Raw genomic sequence first — 17,056 nt, forward strand, 5'->3', positions numbered from 1 at the left:
CAAACCATAAGTTTTAGGTACACCACTAAGATTTCATTTAATTAAGAAATCCTTCATAGGCATAACTGGTGGTTGAAAATGCTTGCTTTCCTCTTCTCCTGCCCCCCTCAGCAATATATCACAGCTTTTATAACCTACATATAGGAGGGGTGTTTAAAATGAGAGTCATCATAGCGTCCTCATTTTTGCAAATGAGGCAACCCTATCCTTTGCCTTCAATGCATGGATTGATTTGATAGAGTTGTTCACAAGGGTGAGGGCAATAGCTTATTTTGAACCAGTTTCTCCCACGTTGAACAGAAACAAAATATATGAGAATGAATAAGAATTTACCATCGCCATCAATATCCACCGCACATGCATCACCCTCTCCATTATTGTCGGTGTCAATCTGAGCAGGATTGTGCACATAGGGGCAATTATCGCAGCGGTCACCAACTTCATCCTTGTCATAATCAAATTGACGAGGATTAAAAATAAGGGGGCAGTTGTCCTAAAAAAGGAAAAAGATCAAAGAAAAGAGGTGTAAGCATAGCTCAGAGACCATTATATTTCCAATCAACCTTTTCCCTTTCTGTAAATCAAATAGCATACACCTACTGGGGTTCCCATGGGTTTCATGTAAATACTGCTAATAATAGTATATTAGCATCAAATGAGGCATATGTAAGACTATCACTCTCTCACACACTCTGCTAGAGTCAATGTCTTTCAACCTTTCCCCATATGAATACGACAAGCCAACAAAACAGCTGTAAAAATCCCATAGAGTGCACCATTCTTTGAGAATTTCTGTTGGTCTGAAATGTGGAACATGTAATGATCAGCGACATCTGTAAGCAATAGTGGTATCCCAAATGGTACAGTTTAAATTCTGATATCTGACAACAGACGTAGAGAAATGAGAATGCAGCAAATATACCAACAACTTCTTAATGGTGTCCATATTTATTTCTTCTGAAAGGAGAAGATGGGTTAATGAAAACAAGCTTACTTTATCATCCTCAACACCATCGTTATCATCATCCTCGTCACAGGCGTCTCCCTTTCCATCTTTATCGAAGTCTTCTTGTCCAGAATTAGGCAGAAGAGGACAGTTATCCTATAAAAACAGACAACCCCAGATTGGCACATGCTTCTATTTCACAAACTGATAATAATGCCAAACTCTGACTAAATGTTTGTATGCCCCTCCGGAGACCAAAATACGGCACTGGGCGAATTCAAAACGGGAATTTTGAAGTCTTTTCTAAAGTCAACATGCATATGTATCCAATTAATTTTCACACACTTTTAGGCAGCCTTTGGTTTGTGTTGGATTATATTGCTAAAGTGGAATGATATCCGATGATGGTTACCACCTTATATTTTTGCTAGATTGCTTTAAAGGAAAGCATTTAACCTTTATTAAATCAACATATGTACTACAAAAATAATGGGTTTGGCTTTTGGGAAGAACCTCCCCTAAATGAATTCCGCATGTTTGAGTTTTGTTTTTTGTCTTTCAATGAAAGCAGTTCTTGATTCTACTTGAATCAAATGAAGTACGTCCTGGTGACAGGAACCAAAAAGAAAGAAAGAACGAACCATATATGCTGAGCTGGTCACATTAACAAATGAGCAGACATTAGCCAGGGCTGAAAGAATTTGACATCTCAATTGTATGCTCAAGGAACATTTAATACTCCCTCCCTGTTCATGGAAAAGCAGGAAAAGAGAAATCCATTCCTAGATCCATCCCCCAGTCTTATAAAGTCACATTCAGCTTCAAGTTACAAGCATTTCTCGCAGTTTAAAGTAAGGCACAAAATTCTGGTTTGTTTCAATTCACTTGCTGTTGGGGTGTGATATACTTTGGTGCTGTATTGTTTTTGACGGTTTGATAAAGGTTGCCTTCAGCACTTACTCATCTGCTTTTCACTGGTTTATTTGGTTAACTTGTTGAGAGGGTATGTTATCAGTAACCTGACTAACCCATACATGAAAGGATGGTGTACCAAGGTGACAGAAGCACAGCCCTTGCATGAAGCAATGAGATGCCCTGAGACCTCCGGGTATTGGGCAGTATATAAATAATAATAATAATAATAATAATAATAATAATAATAATAATAGAAGATTGTGCATTCAGCTATTTCAGTAGAATGACCCTGATTCTGACATGTCTATCCAGTCATATCTTTTTGATGGATCATAAGAGGAATATAATTTTTGTAGACTAGGAGCCCAAAATGAACAGATTCTCTAACTGAGAGACCTAGCAACCTTGGAAAAATATTCATTTCAACAGTGGCCTAACAAATCGTTCAGAAAATGATGGTCACTGGAGGCTATCACTAGACTTGCCCTTCATTAACTGCCCTTCATTGAGACATTTATGTGTTTCCATTACTTCTTACTTACTTTTATGCAGTGATAAGTTGCATTGGCAGCACAGACCAAGTTATGATTGGGCCATCCATCCAGGTCAGAATCTTCCCCACAAATGAATCCATCACCAGCATAGCCTGTCCTACATTCACACTTGTACATGGGGTCACTGAAATGCCCAAGGTAGATGCACTCGGCTGACCTGTGACAGTTGTGTGTCTTGTCTTTGCAAGGATTGGCAGGTTCACATACCTGAAAAAGCAAATCATAATCATTCAGACCATGCTTCTGTAGGGGCATAAGGGTACTGCAGGTCTGGGGCTAAATTAAGCTAAGTTAACTGCAGCACTACACCCCAGCTAAATTGGAGGAGGAGACAGTGATGCTTTGATGCAAGGTATCCCATTTTATTTTCTCTAAATAAATGTATTATGAGCTACAGGGACATGAGCTTGTTTATTATATATTTGCTTTGATGTCATCCTCATCATAGCAAGTTACAATACTTGAAACGAATTTGCAGGATGCTTTCTGCAGTACAGGTGACTTTAGGAACAGGACAATATATGGTGGCTGGGACCAGGAAAACCTGCCTGGAATGGCTGGGACCACAACAGTATCTGTGGGTGAGAATTGTGCTAACAACACAAGAGAAGAGATGCTTTGGATGGCAAGACCTACTCAGTTCCACATAGTGCTGGAAAAACCATTCAAAGGCAAATTTGAATTCAGCTAAGTTGGCCAAAAATGTCTGTTTTTCAAATACCTCATTTTAAACAGTTTTCAGTACCAATAGTCAAGCATGCAACACGCTACCCTCAAATGACACATGAAGCATCCAAAATATCTGATTATTCAGAAGAGTAGATAAACAGCAGTTTTAGTTTCCCATAATATTGTTGAGCTTTGAGCCACACATCCTTTAGCTGGGCTCAGATTTAACAACCTTTTATTAAAATCCTGGGCAGAGCCTCAAGGAACATTTCCTTGCTGACTGAGCTAATTAGCTGCACACGTTTGTCAATGCAGTAATTATGAATAATGCTTTATTTAACTAAAGAGTCGCCTTAAGCAGAATTTTACATTACTTCACAAAATTCTCTTACATCTGCTGATTCTGGATGTCATTAACTAACGTAAATCAACCCCACCCATTTCCTTTGCAGCAGTTTCAGGATGTTGCACCAAACCAGCTATTTAGCTGCCTTTGGGGTTTTGTTTTTGTTTTTACATAGAGAGACAGCCTAATGGACTGTGATTTCTTTTCCACAAGTCCTGACTGGTACTTCTGTATTGCTATTGTTTTGATTGACAGCTTTGCTAGAGTAGTTTAACATTAACGGATGTTTCACATTTAGACTTCACAAACCATGTCAGCCAGAACACGGAGAACTATGAAGGGACTGAGTGAAACCCAATGAAACTATTTTAAAATGAGGGTGGGGCATGTCTTTTTATCAAATCTAATTTAGTTGCATTTTCTCGTGTTCACTGAATAAAGATCTCCCCAAAGTGACCTATTTCACACAGAGTGTGTCAAACAATCCCTTTTGTGCTGGTTCTCAAGTGCAATGCATTAAGAATATGTTAGTGAAGAACCTGTGGCTGAAGGGCTAACATAAGAACAGGCTTTCTGGATCAGACCATAGACCCATCTGCTCCAGCATTTTGTTCTCACAAGATGAGCATGAGAAGCCCAGAAACAGAACAGGAGCACGAGAGCACTCTCCCTGTTTGTGTTCAGTCAGAGAGGCATGTTGCCTTTGTTACTGGGGATAATGTATAGCTATCACAACACAAGTTAGCGGCCATCACTACATCCTGTGCTATATGAAGAATTAATCCCTCTCCTCTTGTGCACTGTTACACCTTCTTGGCCCTTTTCAATTGGCCCTCATCTTTTTTTTTTAATATAAAGAAATGACTTTTGAGATCAATTTATTAAAAAGTTTGGAGTGGTTTTGAATGTCAGGTTTCCAATCTAAAGGGTACATTATAAACATGCAAGTTGCACTCTTGCTCATTTCGAGATGCTCCAGGACAATGAAGTCTTTAGGACTGATACTTCATCACCCTCTTTGTGCCATACTTTTATAGCAGATGTATCACATTTTCCATCCCGTTACTGGCCTTCTTTCAACAGCACTTACTTGTTTTTCTTTCTTGGCAGCCTCTAGGCCCACCCCATAAGGCTGACTTCCTTTGTAGCGAGGAGGGCATGGCAAGCAATGGAATCCAGGATTGGTGTTTACACAACGGTGGTTCTGATTTAACTTAAAGCAAACGTCTGGCACTACTGCACACTGCAAAAAACAAAGACACACACACAACCAGAAAGAAGTATTGAGTTATATCACTGAGGAACCTCCAACGAAGTTGGCTAAGTGTTTCCATTGGGTGAGGTAAAAGCAGCATTTCTGTATGAACCAAAACTGTGCGTACCTCATCAAGGTCTTCACAGACTGTTCCGTTTCCAAGGTAACCAGCAGGACATGCACCACAGGACCAAGAACCATCCGGGAAGCTGTTGCATTCTGCTCCGGGAAAGCAAGGGTTTGACAAACAACCATCTGCCAAAGCAAGGGGAAAGAGCATTAATTGTGTCAGTACTAAGCCAATCTCCTTATCTGAATACAGAGGAAACAGCTTTACATCATTTCTATATTAAATCTCCCCACCCACTTCGAAGCAACTGTATTAAAAATTACTACAAATATATTTTATACCAGTCCCAGATAGACGATGCCAAAAGGACAAGTTGTATACGAAGGCACAGCAGTAAGGATGGTGTATGTCTGAAACTGCCTAGCTCAAAATGTCTACTCCAGACTGGAAGCCACTCTCCAGTGCCTTTCTTAGCACTCTCAGCCAAGATCCTTTTAACTGAAGATGGCAGTGACTGAATCTCAGAGGAGGAATTCAATATAGCATTAAGGAAATTGTTCTGTCAGGCTTGTGCTAGAGGAGCAATCTCTCCTCTCCTTCCCCTGTGCACTGTTCTTCTGACACACACATCCCAAGCCAATCGGGAGTGGGGAGAAAGCCCCATTGTGCTGGCAAAAGTCCTTGTGTGAGCTTCCACAAGCAAGACCCATTAGTTGAACCCAGCCCAAAGTCTGCTGCATACAAATCCTATGTTCTGCCACTGTGCAGTTGCTGCTCCAAAAATCTTAGGCTGATTTAGCAGAATGGTTTGGAGTACCAGATGCCATGTGAGGCATGAAGTATACTTGGGTATCTTTGTTTAAAACACAGCTAACTATCCACACTCCACACTCACCTATTGGACAATCCTGTTTGTTGCACATATCATGCTGTATGACATCTCCCATACATGCCTTTCCACCATACTGAGGCTCTGGGCTGTTGCAGAGACGAGATCTTTCCCGAATGCCTCCACCACAGGTAACAGTGCATGCAGACCAAGGAGACCAAGGGCTCCATCGACCATTGACTGGAGTAGGACAGACAACAGGAAAAATTAGCATGGGCAAACACAGTACAGTCAAGAAAACAAAACACTGACAGCACAGAGTGGTGTCATTCAGTGATGTCAAGAGGTTATTTCACCTGGCCACTTCACTAGTACAATGAATACAAATTGTCTTTCTGGTCTAGTCAAGGAACCTGAAAAGAATCTGCTCAAATTGAAAATCTGCTCAAATTGCAAACTCTTTTTTGGCCATAATCCACAATCCTCCTACTCAGAAGTACCCCATTCACTTCAATGGGGTAACTAAAACAAAAGGGTTATAGATGGCAGCCTCTTCAGTCCCCTGAATCCAATAAGACAACTGGCAGTCCAGAAGGAAAATGCAGTGCAAGAAAGAATGCATATTTTTGCTCATATAGTAATCTATCCCAGCTTTCTCTCCACATGACTTTGCCCATGCATATATAACAAACAAATCTGAATTATGTCATTTTCATATAAAAGACTCTGGGTGTGATTTTGCAAGTGGGATTCAGATGCACCCTGGCAAATTCAGATTGCACAATCAAAGCAGATTTGATGCTCTTGCACAACAAATCTGCTTTACCCTCACATCCAACCCCACCCCCAAAAAACCCCAATACATTTTGCAGTACAGAAATCGATGGAGGAAAGATCTGGAAGATGTTGTTATATAGCCTCCTAATCAGAATGAATGCTCACTATAAAGCTGACATTGTCTCACCTCCCTGCAAACTGTAGGTGAACAAATCAGGAAGAATGATCAACAAATAGGTTGTGAAGAAGCAATTAGTAGTTGAAAGGTAGATATCAGTTTTTGAAAACATTGCACATCCTCAGGCTATAGCAGTTTCAGCCCCTTTTCATTGAAGTAAAGATAATAGGAACATGCAAATTTCATGACAGAGACTGAGGTTCTTCTATTTGAATTTCATTACTGGTTAAATATGGAACTGTAGATTTCACTCTCCTGCTAGAACATGCTTTTCATGTAGATGTTGTTAAACTCAAATCATGAGAATAATGTTAGGCTTCCACTATAGAACATCAATTGTAGAACACCTACACTATCCAATATAAGCCTAGGAAACCTCTGAACAAATAGTGGACACCTACATAGGTGAGTTCCATTGATTTCAGTGGGTCTTACTGTCTCGTAAATGTGCACAGAAATGCAGCCTAAGTCTAGTAGAATGTTATGATATCCTATTCAGTAGTGGACCACATGGTGGGGCACCATCAGTCACCTGACTTCTGCATTGCTACCTCTTACCAGGAATGGGAGGCAGTAGAGTGAGTTGATCTGGTGTTCTCACTGGTGCATTTCCACCATGCCAACTCATGCTTTCCCCCTCTACCTCCTGGTAGACCAGAGGTCAGATGAGTGATGCCACCACACCACCTGTTACATAATTTATTTATTTATTGCCTTGCACAGCAACCAGCTTTCCAGAAGGGGTACTTTGAAAAGTGAGTAAAAAGTTGCCCGTTCAAGGCAGACCCTTTAAAATAGTGTGCCGGAAAGTTCTACTGCCATAGATTCCTTTATGGCATGCATACTTTTTATCACTTTGTCTGAAGAGCCAGGTTGATGTGGATTCAGTATAACAAAGCCCCAGTTGCTGATCCCAAATGTATAGGATAGGTTCTTTCAGCTTGAGTAATGTTGACATCTAGACTGCAGCCTTTGTGGAGCCAGTGTGGTGTAGTGGTTAAGAGCGGTAGTCTCGTAATCTGGGGAACCGGGTTCGCGTCTCCGCTCCTCCACACGCAGCTGCTGGGTGACCTTGGGCCAGTCACACTTCTTTGAAGTCTCTCGGCCCCACTCACCTCACAGAGTGTTTGTTGTGGGGGAGGAAGGGAAAGGAGAATGTTAGCCGCTTTGAGACTCCTGAAGGGGAGTGAAAGGCGGGATATCAAATCCAAACTCTTCTTCTTCTTCTTACCAGAGGCTGAGAATTCAAACCAAAACACTTACTCGGACATGGGACTCCTTCACATTCTTTTGTTTCCCTTCCGCTTCCTTTGCAGCCTTTCCCACCCATCTGCGGGATGGGGGAATTGCAGAGACGTATGCGAGTTATGTTGCCTACCCCGCAGGTCACAGAACAGGAAGACCAAGGGGACCAGTGGCTCCAGCCGCCATCTTGTCGTACTGATCAAGGAGAGAAAAAGAATCACAGTTCAAGGCCCTGTCCCTAAATCCTCAAAGGCTCTAATGGAAATTCCCCTTTAATGCCTAGCAACGTAAGGAAAACTGTATCTGCAGTACAAATACCAATGGCAGCTGTGATTATCTGACAGTCCACACCAACTTTCAGCCATGTCTATCAGTGTCAAAGTGGCCATATGTTTACTGCCCCCATGTGCTAACCATAGCTGGATATGTGGGCCACAAAGAGCAGTGTCCTCACCTGTCAATTATCTATTATCTACCTCTTTGCCTTGTGGGTAAGGGGAGTAGTTCAGGTCACATCTTAACATCTGATGAATCTAAAAAAAAATGTCACACAGGCGCTTTCATGTGTGGATGTGTTTCTTTTGCATACAAGATTGATTCCAGGTGAGTGGCATTTGCTTGTTTGAGAAGCAAAGGAGAAGTTACAAAGATAAAAGCTTGACATTACAAACACTCACTGCGATTGTCGCATTTCCCGAGGGAACAGGTTCTTGTTTGAATGGAGGGCCCTCGGCAAGTATTGCTGGTGACATCGCATGACCTTCCTCGCTGCTGGGTTCCAGATCCACAAGTGACAGAGCATTCTGTCCATTCAGACCAGGGTGACCAGCCTTCTTCACTGTCGTCAGCTGCAAATCAGAAGAATCATAGAGGTGCCCTGAATTGTCTTGTTCACATGTAAAAGTCTGCTGGAATTTGCAGATACATTAGGGAGCCAAAAAAAAGCCAAAACAAACAGGTGAACCAGTGCATCTGTTGGGTTAGCTCTTCAAAGCTTAAGCCCATATACAGCCTGAAGCACTGAATAGACACAGCCCAACCAGCAACACATTATTATTGTTGGCATTGTTTGTCTTACACATCACCATCAAAGCATATTGTCCATTTGGTCTGTAAAGCTATGTGCTCCAATAGTGTTCTGTGTTGGGGCTGCTCACAAGTATTCAAATTCTGGACAATTGTCAAGAAATGAGCAAAATACTCAAACATCACATTCCAACCTCACTGCCACTTTGTTTACGAAATTTATGGGGCAAACAATTTGAAAAGTTTCAGCTCTCAGGACCTCTTGACGTGGCTACTAGTGGCTGCCAAAACCTCAGTTGCCCCCAAATGGAAAACCTTACAGGACTTGTGACATTCACTTTAGTATAATAATATGTGGATTTTAGCATTAACTGAAAAAAAGAACTCATAAATTACATGTTGCCAAAGGCTTGATGGACCCTGGAAAAATTCTATGTGGTTTGGTGGGAATTTATCTTATATACAACTAAGGTAGACACAAAGGACTCCCTCTGCACAGTGCAATGTGATATGTAGATTTCCTAATGGTCTTAAGTACTATACCAACTTAATAGTAAGTCTCTGCCAGATATACTGTGTTGCTTTTTTGTACCTCTGTTTTTTTTGTTTGATTTACTTCAATAACATCTTCTTTTTAAGTGTCCCATTTGAAAATTTGCTCTCCACATGCAAATCTCTCTCCTCTCTGAGAGAAAGGTAGTTTCTCAAGGCTTCTCACTGATATACTTGGTTTGTATAATGCAACGTGAGCATCACACAGGAGTAAACTGGCAACCTCTTCCCCTTGTAAAAACTGAAGTAGGAAATCCCTGTATGAAGATGATCACTTCAATGTGGACTACAGCTCCCATCAGCCCTGACTCCTGGCCATGCTGGCTGAGGCTGATGGGAGTTACAGTTCAGCAATAACTGGAGGGTCACAGGTTCCCCATCCCTGCCTTAGCATAACGGCAACCATCCCAGAATTCAGAAACCTTGCACCTCTCTCCTGCTCCTCCTTCTGTCATATGTTATTCCCTGTGGTAGTTTCATCAAATGAAGAAAATGATGCAGGTGGCAAGACATTCAGGGATCACCCAAGCAGTAACAGCACATAGTGTATAGCTAGTTAAGTGTGCAACACTAACTTAGGAAGTCTAGCTGGAATCATCTGCAGCCTTGCTCTTTGTAGACCCAGCAAGAGGTATTCAAGCTGAGACTTCCCTACTATGCAAGCTTTTAACAATAAGCTATGCTTGCATGCCATACTTACAGTGAGAGCAGACAGGGCAGCACTCGCCATCAATAAAAGTGGGGCTGACACAGTGAACAGCTGGGCATGTGATTTTATTGCATATCGTTTTAGAGTTCTGTATGTGCAAAGGGGGAAAAAAACACATGGAACCATTACTCCAATATCAGTCAATCTAAATACCCTATCTTTTGGCAGGACATTCTTCAGATGAAGGAAAAAGTAATATAATCATAGAATTGCAGAGCTGGGAGGGATCCAAGGGTTCTCCAGGCCAACCCTCTGCAAGGCAAAATGTTCATTGCAGGAATTATGCTTGAGTACCTAAGTTTGCCTTATTGACAAAAAATGCACATCAAAAAGTGCAACTGGCACCATATTATTTTCCATCAGAGATTTATGCAGCTGACAATATGAGATGCCACACAGAAGAACGGGCTATATCATCCTGTAGTCAATCAATAATAAAGTTTGTAGTTTTGCATCAGTGACAGCAGGTGGGCCAAACTGTACAGCTGCATCCCCTTTAGGGTTGATGACACCAGATTTAGTTAGTGGTGCAGCATGAGGGAGGGAGCAGGGTCCTGGCTACTAAAGGCCAAGGAATTCAACATAGGGTGAGGTGAGCAGATTTCCATCTGCGCAATGGGAATTGCCCTTCTTCGCCACTCTGCAGCTCCTTACATTCCTCCAAAATCTGCTCTGGAGGGTTATGGAAGAGGAAGGGGAAATCCCATTGCGTGAGTGTCCGCTCCACTGATGTATTGATTCAACCCCAAGAATATGTGGCCATCCATCATAACAGTTTATCAAAGGCAACCTGCCAAATAAATAATAATAATAATAATAATAAATTGAAATTACAGGGCAGTGCAAAGCCCAACAGAAAGAGATTGATGCCTATTAAAATAGCCCATTACAGTGGTACCTTGGTTCCCAAATGGCTTGGCTCCTGAACAAATCGACTCCCGAATGTCGCAAACCCAGAAGTAAGTGTTCCAGTTTGCAAAAGTTTTTTTGGAAGCCGAATGTCCGTTTCAACTGTTGGCATTGTTTCTGGGGCCAATCAGCCAATCAGAAGCCGTGCCTTGGTTTGCGAACATTTTGGAAATCAAACAGACTTCCAGAACGGATTGATTTTGGGAACCAAGGTACCAATGTACTCCTGGTTGGATGCAGAGCTGAAAAAAAAACTCCGTGTGATTGGGTGGGGAAGAGTAAATGATTCATTGATGCCTTACCTGGCAGTGACATTTTGTGCAGCTGTCCACAACCCAATGCGAATTATTCATAAACTCACGGCCATCTTGCCAACAAGCCGACTGGTTCTTGAGTGTTTTGTTGGGGCCAAGCAGTTCCGACACAATTTTCTCATTCACCTCAGACTGTACAATGAAACAGATAGCATCAGTAGCGATGAGTTGGCCTTTTTGCAATGCACCATAGTCAGAGAAGGGTGAAACTCTCACTAACCCTCAGCATAGAAAGCTAGGCTGCTCAGAACAGATTCCTTCTTTCACCCAGCTAAACTGAGCCAGAAAAGAAGCAAACAATTCAGTGAGTGCACTATTCCTCTGGGCGCAAACGTCCCAGCTAATGTTACAATCTGGGCTTGCAGCGCTTACACAGATCTCCATAAATTCTACTGAAGAGATTGTCTTCCAGTATCACTCATCTTCCTTAAAATGGAAGATGATTTCACTCTTGAGACATGTGCTAGACTACTTCAGGTCTATTTCAAATATGTGAAGTTGATTCATAACACAGACTGAAGCAGACAATGGAACAAAAGCCAGGCAATGACAAACAAGGCACATGCATGTATTTTCTATATGATTTGTCAGGGTACCTGCATATACATTAACACTGTGCAATGATCAGGGCTGGCCTGATGACTTCATGAGGTGGGGTGAAGCAGCCACCTCAGAAGGTGGGAGCCCCTAAAGGCACCCCACCTGCCCCACCACTTCCATCACTGGCAGAGAAGTGGCGTGCAGCATCAGTGCTGATTTGCTGTGAGATCTCACCAAATCTTGTGAGATCTCACAGAGCACAAGAGATTTGGTGATTTTCAGTGAACTCTCATGAGATCTCGCTGGATATTGATGCTGCTGTCGATGCTGCTTCTCTGCCAGTGGCAGTGGCGCAGTGCAGCAGGCACATTCCATGTCACCTCAAGTGGCAAAATGGGACATGCCACCCCTGGCAGTGGTAGTATGTGCAACACACAAATACTTTAAGGATTAACCACCAAGAGGCTTTCCAGGGACTACGGTTTTCCAGGAGATGGGTAGGCATGGAACTGGGTAGGGGGTCATTTATCCTTTCCTCATCTGCCCCTGTGACGTTGTCCCAGAAGGCACAGCTACCTACCGGCAAGTCCCTGCGTCCCAGTAATCAGACTCCTAAATGCAGTTGCTGGAATGCAATATTTGCACCAGCAAGTGCAACAGTACCCTGCATGTGGTGGAGAGGGCAGTTTTGCCAGTGTCACACAGGTATCTAGATGGTGCCAAATCACCTGGCACTAAACTAACCACACCATTTGAGCACAGAGGCAAATCTGGTCCTCTCAACTGTCACCCTCTCTCTCCACCCCCCAAAACCCTGGGGCCTGTGTGTTCATCCTTTCTCTGGCAACTAGAACAAAATATCATCCAGCTGTCTCCCACGACAAAGTATTGTCTTAGCAGCATCAAGGCTGTCCTTAATGTGGTTCACACGAATCATTCCATGTGCTGAAAAAATATATGGAAGCTGGTTGCGGAGCCCAGCAGTCTAGCCCATCATTGCCATACTCTACGGATGTCTGCTTATTCAACAGACGACAGACGTTCTCCCCGCCTACAGATGTAAGCTGTTATGGCTGCTTCTCGTGGGCAGGGACCCTGCCCAATGAAGGTCCCCCTCCTTGCATGGCTGAGATCTACCCGTGTACATTGGTACCCACATATAACACCTTGCAATGTCTTTCAACTTGTGTGTTGGGCAGCACACAAACATACTCAAAGCCCCAGCAGGCTAACTGGCTGAAGATTGCTAACTGATTGTTGGGTGGGGGGAGAATGGAAAGCTGAGGGAGAGAGAATGGAGTGGAACATCCTCAAGAAGGGCATGGCTGGATGGCTGGAACCTAGAACAGAAGCCACTCCACCCTTTCACAGCACTCAGAATTTTCTACCTAGTGTGTCCTCCTATAACATGGGAAGCCCCTGAGGTGACATCAGAACTAATACACCACCCCACTATTCTCAGACAATTTTCATACAATACTTTGGTATGTTTCCAACATGTATAAGTGTTCTCTTTATCAATGCCTGGTAGATACCCAAACAAAGGGTTTATTGTAGTGCCAGTGACTTGACTGTTCATTTGTTGCTGCTAATCTTGAGGAGCAATCGGTGCAAATGAATGACCAGACATCTAGAGCAGAACACACTGGTGATACCTACCACTTTTTCTAACTTTTCTGTTAAGCTGTTGACAACAATGCGCAGTCCAGTGAGTTCCGTAAACATAGACCCTAGCTCTTCACAAGACCGATCACAGAATTCTGCCTTTTTCTCTGTGTTTTCACCAACATACTCTGTCATGACAGAAGGAAGGTGAAGGATCTCAGTGCTCTCGTTGATCGTGTTCACTTCAGCTGGAAGGGAGGAAGTAAAATAAAACCCATTACGTATATGCAACAGCTTTTCCCTGATTACAACTTTTGGCTCAAATTATACATTGGTACTAAAGGTGGATTGTAACTGTATCTCTCTTGGAGCAAGTTTGATGCCAAATTATACTCAAGGGTATAACAGAAGGATTGGATGTTGGCCCCTTCCAATTATAGTCATTCCTTTTCACAGTTTAGATTCAAGCTCTCAAAGAGGTCTGCAGGTTTAGAGGCAATGGAAAAAATTTAGGAACACAGGACGGAGCAATTGAACATATGCAATGTTAAATACTATCCACTTAAAAGCTTAAGTATGGCTGATTGACATCTGATGCTCTTTTAAATGTGTTGTGGGAAGGGGGATTATTAGTTTGCTTTTGTTCTTATTTTTATTATATATTTTGTGGTTTTTATATTGTAATTTTATGTTGTGAACCACCCTGAGATCTATGGATAAAGGGTGGTATACAAATATGATGGTGATGATGAGGATGATGATAATGATGAAGAAGAAGTATCACATGTTCCCAGGGTTTCATGATCACTCTGGCAGGGGGGCAAGAATGGGTTGAATGCTTGTTGACATTTTAGTCCCAAAGAATTATAAGAACACAGTGCTGATAAGATGAACATTTTGGCTTGATTAATTGAAAGCAATAGCTGTAGATATAAGCAGTGGCAAGAAGCCACGAGAAAGGATGCATTAAGACTGCAACCCTATGCACCTTTAGTTGGGAGTAAGGCCCATTAAACAAAGTGCAACTTAATTCTGAATAAATGTGCATAGGCTTTTACTTGCAAGGTTCTTTTTTCAGGGAATGTTATTCTCTCCGAGCACTACTTTCTGGCTTCCAAAATTAAGGAAGTAAAGGTTCGGCATAGCCCTACCCAGCACAATTTATTTTAAATGTGTGTCTGAAGGGAATGAAGAAGCACAAGCAGCATCGCTTTTTCGAAGCAGACGCATTTGCAGCAGATGCTTTTGCAGGCAGCAATATACGTCAATCAAAGCATACTTGCTGCTGGCACAGTGCTTATGCCAAAAGAGCATGTACTGACAACATAACCAGACTGTAAACTCAGGGACGCTTCCTCCCCTAGTTGTTATGTTTCTTGGCCAAAACCAGATCACTGAATGGGGAAAGAGTAGCAAGCATTTCCTTTGCACACACGGAGCCGTGTTACTGTCATCCTCTTGGAGTCTCAGCCACGTATTTAAAAATAGTGCAAATTCAGATGACGTGCATCTCATTGTAGACATGCAAGAGGATACTCTGATACGTTTACATCATTATGATTTTGGGCAACTTTCAGTATGACTTATAGGATCTCATCTTTTATTGTTGAGGTGGTCACTTCCCACATTCTTGGGAGCCACTGCGTTATTCAGAGAGCAGTTGGGGGGCTGAAAGTTTATTCTGCTGCACAAACTAACCCCCTCAGGAGTGGAGAGACCCTACAATAAAATTGGCACAATTTGGCTGTAAATGGAGTGCACATCATCAGGTACAGCATACTATATACTAAATCACAAGCAGAAATAAATGCTGTATTCCTGTACATCAGGGATCGGGAACTTGTGGACCTCCAGATGTTGCTGGACTTCCAGGTGTTGCCGGACTCCAACTCCCATCAGCTTCAGGCAACATGGCCAATGATCAGAGATTATGGGAGCTGGAGTCCAACCACATCTGGCAAGCCTCCCCTGCTATGCTATTGGAGCAAGCTGCCCTCCTACCATTCATCAGGTTGAGAGCATTGAACACTTCATAGGCCACAGGCAAGCATGGTCATCCCCATTCTATGATGTCAGGTAGATGCTATGCATATGTCCCAGGGAGGATGTCCTACTGAAATTGGTGTGTGGTATATAACTGCTGTGTCCCAGCAGTGTAAGGATCTCCATTTGTGTAACAGGACTTTCCGCATTCTCCTCCCCCCAGCACGCCCTCCCTGTGCTTTCCCCAAATCTGCTCCAGAGGGGAACCCCTAGAACAGATTTAGGGGAAAACAGGGGAAGGAAAGCAGGAAACATTCCACTTTTCAAGGAGAAATCTTTGCACTGACGGAAGGAGAGACTTAGCACTACATTGGCTTCCACCCACTGGGACCTACTTCTGAGTAAGCATGTAGGCTTGATCTGCACATCATACCTCACATATTTTCACTAAAACTGATGTTCCTTAGGTACCCTCAAGAAACACTAAAGCAGCCATATGTTTAGTGGTAGTGAACAGAATATAAACTTATTTACCAAACCCCATTGCATTATAAAAGCCTCGTTCGCAGTAAGGATTGCCAGGACCACACAAACATGTGGTCTCCCAGAGAAGAGCTCATAGCTACCTTGCTGATCCCTGGTCTTTTTTACCCCTGCACTTTGCTGAGCTAAAACAAGGTTTGGCTTAGCATGTTGGGCAAACCCAGGATCATAGTTTAGCTCTCTCCTTGCAACCCATGAGCTTCAGCTAAGAATAAACCTTGATGGTACCTTGGGCTTAGTGAGGAGAGAGCTTAACCACAAGTCCTGGTTCAGAAAACACAGGATGCCATACCGCGGCTTAGTTCATCACAGTGTGGGATGAGGAACAAAAAAGACCAGGAAGCAGCTGAGAGCTCGTCTTGAGGAGCCTACACATTCATGTAGTCATAGTTTATAAGCCATAGTTTAGCTTACCATATCATGCAAACCATGGCAAAGTCATTCTATTTTTCACTATTACAAGAAGGGGAGGAACCCACTCGAGGGTGGCCCTTAAAACTTGCTCATAAATCTGTCACTCTATTCCTTTGCTTGTACTATCAATGGCACGGTAACAAAAATAATCGAAGAAGGTCACGATCTGACTTAGATGTATTAATGTAAATCAGGAATGATTCCAGGACAGCAAATAATACTATAAAGCATTCTAAGGGCAGAACTGCATATTAGATCTGAAAATAAACAAAGACATAGAAATACAGCTAAAGAATCAACAAAAAACTTTGGGCAGGGAAATGATTAATTGCTGCTAATGGAGCTAATCAATCTAAACATGGTGACAACAGTTAAGTAAACATTTTCCAAAAGTTTATAATGAATTGTTTCCAGAGCTAAGAACTTTAAATATCTTGGCTGTAGACCGGAAACCCTAAAAATGCAACACAGCACAATAAAGTAATTTATCATGAAATGCCACTTGTTTGAGTGTCATCTTGACTCAATGAAAAGACGTATTCTTGCCATGAAAATTCATGTAAGTCCCACATGTGACACTTTTGAGATCATTAATTTCAGATTTTGAACTGAGTGTTTTTAAGATTACTAAAGTCAGTGCAGTAGCTTTGTTGGCACAAGCTATGGCAGAAGCAATA

The 17,056-nt window shown here is 42.4% G+C and overlaps 1 protein-coding gene and 1 long non-coding RNA gene across 2 annotated transcripts in view; both read right to left on the minus strand.

Moving 5' to 3' along the window:
• The window catches only part of LOC308474063, a 282,096-nt gene that overhangs the window by 254,248 nt on the left and 10,792 nt on the right, over positions 1–17,056 (minus strand). The gene's annotated exons all lie outside the window — the stretch shown is intronic.
• THBS2 (thrombospondin 2) overlaps positions 1–17,056 on the minus strand; it is a 47,349-nt gene that overhangs the window by 20,736 nt on the left and 9,557 nt on the right. The window contains exons 5-15 of the mRNA XM_080998886.1: positions 13,494–13,687; positions 11,283–11,426; positions 10,063–10,159; positions 8,462–8,632; positions 7,803–7,979; positions 5,651–5,824; positions 4,813–4,940; positions 4,521–4,673; positions 2,404–2,622; positions 995–1,102; positions 334–493 (exon numbers count right to left, since the gene is read on the minus strand). Coding sequence (XP_080855012.1) covers positions 334–493; positions 995–1,102; positions 2,404–2,622; positions 4,521–4,673; positions 4,813–4,940; positions 5,651–5,824; positions 7,803–7,979; positions 8,462–8,632; positions 10,063–10,159; positions 11,283–11,426; positions 13,494–13,687 — 1,725 coding nt within the window. The remainder of the gene's footprint in view (positions 1–333; positions 494–994; positions 1,103–2,403; positions 2,623–4,520; positions 4,674–4,812; positions 4,941–5,650; positions 5,825–7,802; positions 7,980–8,461; positions 8,633–10,062; positions 10,160–11,282; positions 11,427–13,493; positions 13,688–17,056) is intronic.

This window comes from Podarcis pityusensis (genome assembly GCF_964106645.2).
Source record: "Podarcis pityusensis genome assembly, chromosome: 3".
Taxonomy (NCBI): Eukaryota; Metazoa; Chordata; class Lepidosauria; order Squamata; family Lacertidae; genus Podarcis; species Podarcis pityusensis.